Source organism: Palaemon carinicauda, chromosome 10 (genome assembly GCF_036898095.1).
Source record: "Palaemon carinicauda isolate YSFRI2023 chromosome 10, ASM3689809v2, whole genome shotgun sequence".
Classification (NCBI taxonomy): Eukaryota; Metazoa; Arthropoda; class Malacostraca; order Decapoda; family Palaemonidae; genus Palaemon; species Palaemon carinicauda.
The window spans coordinates 15,895,758-15,902,890 of NC_090734.1; the positions used below are offsets into that span (position 1 = coordinate 15,895,758).

General features: G+C 33.4%; 1 protein-coding gene across 1 annotated transcript in view; it reads right to left on the reverse strand.

The window, feature by feature from the left end:
• Positions 1-5,183: 5,183 nt before the first annotated feature.
• Positions 5,184-7,133, reverse strand: part of LOC137648376 (hemicentin-1-like) — a 37,957-nt gene continuing 36,007 nt past the window's right edge. Inside the window, exon 9 of the mRNA XM_068381299.1 lies at positions 5,184-5,691. Coding sequence (XP_068237400.1) covers positions 5,363-5,691 — 329 coding nt within the window. The 3' untranslated portion in view covers positions 5,184-5,362. The remainder of the gene's footprint in view (positions 5,692-7,133) is intronic.

Sequence of the window (7,133 nt, forward strand, 5' to 3'; positions counted from 1 at the left end):
AGAGAGAGAGAGAGAGAGAGAGAGAGAGAGAGAGAGAGAGCAGCAGCAACACCCATGTGCCGGTTTGTGAGTCTGTAGAGACGAAGGGGAAAAGGCTTTTGTATTGTGACAATAGTAAGCTTGTTAAGAGTAATTTTTTACTCGTAGAGTACAGTTGTTATCATTATTACTAGCCAAGCTACAACCTTAGTTGGAAAAACAAGATGCTATAAGCCCAAGCGCTCCAACAGGGAAAAATAGCCCAGTGAGGAAAGGAAATAAATAAACGATGAGAAAACATTAACAAGAGATTTTTTCAAAAACATTAACAACATCAAAACAGATATGTTATATATAAACTACAAAAAGACTTATGTCAGCCTGTTCAACATAAAAACATTTGCTGCAAGTTTTAACTGTTGAAGTTTTACTGATTCAACTACCCGATTAGGAAGATCATTCCAAAAACTTGGTCACAGCTGGAATAAAACTTCTAGAATACGAATACTGTGTAGTATTGAGCCTCATGATGGAGAAGGTCTGACTATTAGAATTAACTGTATGCCTAGTATTACGAACAGGATGATCAGAAAAGATGCTCAGCTTTTCGGCATTCGGTGTGATTATAGTTTCTTGAGGTACAAGTTTGCGCTAACACTAGTAAAATAAGGGCCTCTCGAAGTGGTCTTGGCTCTATTAGGCTCGTTTCAATGTATAATCTCGGACTTTGATAGAAGTACAAAGATTCTGCAAGCTATAATCATTTGTACATTCAATCTATAACCTTACTTTAACTTTGTATCGACAAATACGAGGAAAAAACGCAACATTTAATGATAGTTTACTCTTAAGGAGCAATGTATACAACACAAGCTCAGCTACTAATTGTACATATTGCTCTGATTGTTTTGAAGACTTCAAGTCATCGTTGCCAGATTGTGATATTCTAAATTCACAAAACATCGAAATACAACATCATTATGAGCTTTAATGAAAAAAAAATAATTAGTACATTTTTCCAATATTGCATTTAGTTTTATTCATAGCGTTGCATAGATTTATATCAATGCTGATAAAAAAAAATATATCGTTTTTGGTTTAAAAAGAACACTGGTGGAAATTTCCCATCTGCCAACACTGACTTGAGTAAACAAGTAACTGACGACAAGCGTTCAATATACCAGCGCCATCTGTTGCCAACGCTCCATACTAAGCCGGGCAAATGCTCGTAAAATTCGGCTGAGTTATACGGTCTTCCCTTTACTGTCTTTGGCCTTCGTGCAAATACCTGATATACATCTCTGTGTCTTGCAGCAGGGCACAAGGTTCCCATGTGATAGGACCAAGAAATCAACCTTTAAATTAAGTAAATTAATTAGATTTTTTATTGGAAGTAGTCGAATAATAATATTTTATATCTAGAAAGTGGTTATAGTATAGCAATGGAAAACAGTGAGAGATATAATAAGCATAATAGAAAGAAACTAAAGAAAGCATATCCTATAAAGTACGAGCTGTTACGCTGAAATGTTCTTGTTCTAATAATTTATATCTAGCAAAAAAAAAAAAAAAAAAAAAACACGTGTCAGGCACCGGAATTTTTTAAGCATTTCAATGGATTCATTCATTTTCAATTACATGTAAATAAATACAAAGGATTGGATGAGTGTGCAATGATGTTGACGGTTTTGCGAGTTGGAAAATCTTCCAAATTATCGATAAAAGCTTTAATACAAACTACCAGTTCACACTTATTTTATGACGTCAACAATGTTGATATTGAATTGTTGTGAGTCTCAATTGTTCCAAAACACTTCTCAAACAGGTCGAAATTATCGTTATTTGTTCATTTAGTCAGACATTTTGGAACATTTACATACACAACGTTACAGGATAACCTCCAGAGGCGAATTTGGGTTAGGTTGTTACACATGAATTTGCATATTTAAATGTTTAAAGGCCGCTCATTAATGGCGAAGGGAAGGGACAGTGACATTGCCCTAGCAAGCCGTGCAATGCCATAGAGACTGACCATACTGTATACAGTACATATGATCAGTCGCCAAGCTCAATCTCCACCTATGCTAGGACCAGGGAGGGCCAGTCAATGACTGCTGATGACTCAGCAGGTAGACCTATTTGCTCCCCCAAACACTCTATCCTTAGCTCACAAGGATGATGAGGTTGCAGACACTAAAGGGACCAAATAGTTTGAGCGGGACTCGAACCCCTGTCTGGTAATCACCAGGCAGAGACGGTACCGATAGGCCACAACAACCCTTTGAGACATTATTAACAAAAGACTCGAAATCAATTGAATAGAAATTAATTGGAAATTGGAGAAAATGTTTATTGATTATCTCACACGCCAAATGACTGTTCAATAGTATAGAGTATTATAGACGATATTGCTATTCGATATAGATGTATTAACGTTGGGATGAAGTATGATGTATTACTCAAAGTCTATAGATCTTGATATTACTGAGAGGTCTCTCTCATTATCTAATTGAGTTAGTGGACAAATACGATCAATTCTAATTTGGCTAGTTATTCGAATAAAGTATTAATCATGTGCTACTATTTTCAAAATCAATTTCATAGCTTCAGTGTGTCAGTTTATTGCTATTTTGTCATTGATATCATCAAAAGTAAGTTCTTTAGGTTTGTCAAAAGGGTGTTTTTATATATGAGAGATTTTGGTCATTTGAAAAGGATTAAAAAAAACGACATTGATTAGATATTGATGTTGAGAATGGTGTTCAACAGGCAGTTGAACTGAAATTTCATGCAAAAGCTCTTTATTTTGTAAAATACTGCTAAACGACATTATAGAAGAAGAAAAAATATAGTACTTACCCCAAATAAACATGACGACGGATTTTTTACCCTAAAAAATTAGAAGCTTTTTTTTCCTAAAGCTAGGCTACAAGTTAATATATATTTATCAAATCTTTACAAGTTTTAACATCAGTTTCCTTTGTTTTTGTAATTATTAATCTTTGTTTATGTATATACTATCTTTGTTCTTTATTCATTAATTTGTATAATGCATTTGGTCTCCTCAAGGTCTCTCTGCTCTTAATAAAAGAAATGTAAATATATTTTAGAATTCCTAACTCCATGACATTGGTGCAGAGACACCAGCTGTGCAATAGTCGGCAAGCAAATATTAGCAAAGCCTCTTTGCCGAATATATAACGACATCTGGAACAACAATTTTCTCACCAAATTTCACTCATTCAAGCGAATTGTTATATTTTTCTGATAGCTCTTAATATCATTTAAGTTTAAAGGCTTTATCGGTGGTAAAGGATTCTGTTTATTCAATGCTAATTACATTTGTAAGAAAATAAAGTTTTCTATTTTGATTTTCAGGTACAGACATCACTGCAGTATCCAAATGCTGACTATAAGTTTCTTTTTCAATTACTCTCTCTCTCTCTCTCTCTCTCTCTCTCTCTCTCTCTCTCTCTCTCTCTCTCTCGACCCCTTCGTTCCTAATCCTGTCCAATTGGGATACTCCAGCCATACTCCTAAGACACTTCATCTTAAACGCATTCAATTTCTGGCTTCATCAATTTCATTACCCGAAATTCCAATCCATACATCACAAATGGTACAAGCACTTTCTCATATAGAACTCTCTTTATATTCATTCCTAACCTTCTATTCTTTACCACTCCCTTCGCCGCCTCCAACACTACATCCTTCATTCACTCTGACGTACATCTGCTTCCACTCCACCATTTGCTGTAACAACAGAACCCAAGTACTTAAACTGATCTACTTCCTCAAGTAACTCTCTATTCAATTTCAACATGACATTCAACCTACCACCGCCCTCCCTTCTCGTGCATCTCATAACCTTACTCTTACCCACATTAACTTTCAACTTTCTTCCCTCACATCCCCTTCCAAACTCTATTACAAATTGACACAGCTTCTCCTCTGAGTCTGTAATCAATACCGAAACATCCGCAAACAACAACTGATTCACCTCCCACTCAAGGTCACTCTTATCTACCAGTTTCAATCCCTGACTAGGCACTCGAACAGTCACTTCTCTTACAGCTCCATCAACAAACAAATAACATCCATGGCGACATCACACATCCCTGTCTCAGCCCCACTCTCACTGGAAACCACTCATTCCCTTCATTCCCTATGCTAATATGTATTTTAGCATTTACTTTTAAACTTCACAGCATCCACCAACCCTCCATTAACTCCATATAACCTCACCATATTTCACATTGTATCCATATAAATTTTATCATAAGCTTCTTCTTGATCCATAAATACAAAATATACCTTTGTTTTTTACTAAATATTTCTCGCATATCTGGCTAAACATAAATATTTGATCTATTCATCCCATACGTCTTCTAATGTCTCCTGCACCTTTAAGATTGTATCCTCCATTTTATCATTAATACTATAGCGTATATAAACAGTACATGATATATAAGCTTATCACTTGACCAGACTATCTTTGACTAAAAGATGCTATCTCTTTCCGATATAAAATGGAAAATAACAATAAACAAATGTAATTTCCTTTATTTAGAAATGACTTACAACCAACATTCTGTGTCAGATACAACATTCATTTTTCGCGATTGCAAACGGAAAACGAAGCAAATAGATAACAAAGAGAATGACAAAACCTTGGAAAAATGGACAAATTTTAATATAATAAAAGTGCCATTTTAGTCAATGTCATCAATATAATATGTGAAACTAATGTAACTATTCGTACCAAAAATAATAATTTAACGAGTTATTGTCGGATCATTCATTACTTGTCGTAACATCGAAATACAACTATGAGAACATTTATCATTGTAAATATAGACATGTATTTTTTTTACAATATTTAATTTTGTCTTCAAACATACTGTGCTTACTGGAAAGGTTAATAAAAAAACAGCTTGAGTTGTTTCAGAATAGTTGAAGACAGTAGAAAAAAATCTTATCTATCCAATTATATCATAATTTGGTGAAAAAGATATAGCTACAAATATTATATATATATATATATATATATATATATATATATATATATATATATATATACACATATATATGTGTGTATATATATATATATATATATATATATATATATATATATATATATATATATATATATATATATATATATATATGTACATATATATTCATATATAAATACATACATGCATACATGACAGCAGAAACATAGTCTATACATTATTTACTCACTGGTAAAGAAACGATTGCTAGAAAAAAAATAGTTACATATATACAGGTAAGTCACGTTACTAAACAGATGGCATTTCCCAGCATAAACAAAATCCTTTTGTAATATGAAAAAATATAAAAAACAAGAGATCGACAGGCATCAAACCATCGATAGCTCTGACTTCGACTCCCACTTAGTATTCGATTTTCTTAAAGTCTTTGAACAGAAAATAAAGCTTTGCGGAACGCTGCTGGGGAATATATGACCTAGTTGATGTTTACTGGAAACCTCAAATAAACAGAGCTCAAAGGAACGACGAGAAGTTGGGCGTGTAAACCGCCATTGTTGTAACTGAATCGAACTACAGCTTAAGGTTTGGGTTGAAATCAGAACACAAACGATGAGATAGAGTAGAGGGAAGGGAAGAGCTCGGCTACAGGCACTGGAATCTTCTAGCCCTCCCTGTTGGACGGCTGCCTTGTTTTCACCTGTGGGAGAAGAGGAAGGATTAGTTAGTCATAATTACCTCTGTTGAGGTATATGGATAGTCATAATTACCTCTGTTAAGGTATATGGATAGTCATAATTACCTCTGTTAAGGTATATGGATTGTCATAATTACCTCTGTTAAGGTATATGGATAGTCATAATTACCTCTGTTAAGGTATATGGATAGTCATAATTACCTCTGTTAAGGTATATAGATAGTCATAATTATCTCTGTTAAGGTATATGGACATTCATAATTACCTCTGTTAAGGTATATGGATAGTCATAATTACCTCTGTTAAGGTATATGGATAGTTATAATTACCTCTGTTAAGGTATATGGATAGTCATAATTACCTCTGTTAAGGTAAATGGGAGAAGCTAATTTTTACACTTGGATCTGTTTATAATTGTCGGTTTCCACGTTTTGGGAATGGATGAGCAGATTTTAATGAAATTTTAAATGCTTTTGTAAGGATCTTAATAGAGGATTAACAATTTGCCACCAGGGAAATGATCCAAAAGAGGTTTGATAATTTGGCACCAGGAAAATTATCTAAAAGGTTTTGACAATTTGCTACCAGGTGAATGATACAAAACATGGTTAACGATTTGCCACCAGGGAAATTATAAAAAAGAAAAAAAAAGTTTAACAATTTGTCAACCTGGAAATAATATAATAAAAAAATATTCAACAATTTTCCAACAAGGAAATAATCCCAAAATAATGGTTTAACAATTTTCCAACAAGGAAATAATCCAAAATAACGGTTTAAGAATTCTCCACCTGCAAAATGATCCAAAAGAGGTTTAATAATTTTCCACCAGAAAAATGATCCATAAAAGGATTAATGATTTGGCACCAAAAAAATTATCTAAAAAGGTTTAACAATTTACTACCAGGGGAATGATACAAAACATGGTTAACATTTTTGCAATCGTGAAATATTAAAAAAATATATATATAATAATTGGCCAACAGGTAAATAATCCAAAAGAATAAAAGGTTTAACCATTTGCCACCAGCAAAAATGATTCAACAATTTACCATAAGGAAAATCATCCCAAAGAGGGTTAACAATTCGCTTCCAGGGAAATGATCCTAAAAGGTATAACAATTTTCCACCAGGAAAAATAATTTTCTTCAATATTTATTAAGAAGAGGGTTTTGAGATTTAATGGTTACCTTAAGACCTAAAATATGTTAATTTTATTTGTTCTCTTCAATAGGATTCATTAGTGAATTTTGAAAAGTCTTTCGGTTTCAAAAGATTCTCTCTCTCTCTCTCTCTCTCTCTCTCTCTCTCTCTCTCTCTCTCTCTCTCTCTCTCTCTCTCTCTCTCTCTCAATATTGAAATATATTAAGAGAGAGAGAGAATATTATATTTGAATCATTTCCAAAGACTCAAAATCATCGAGTAACAAATGTCAAAACCAAATT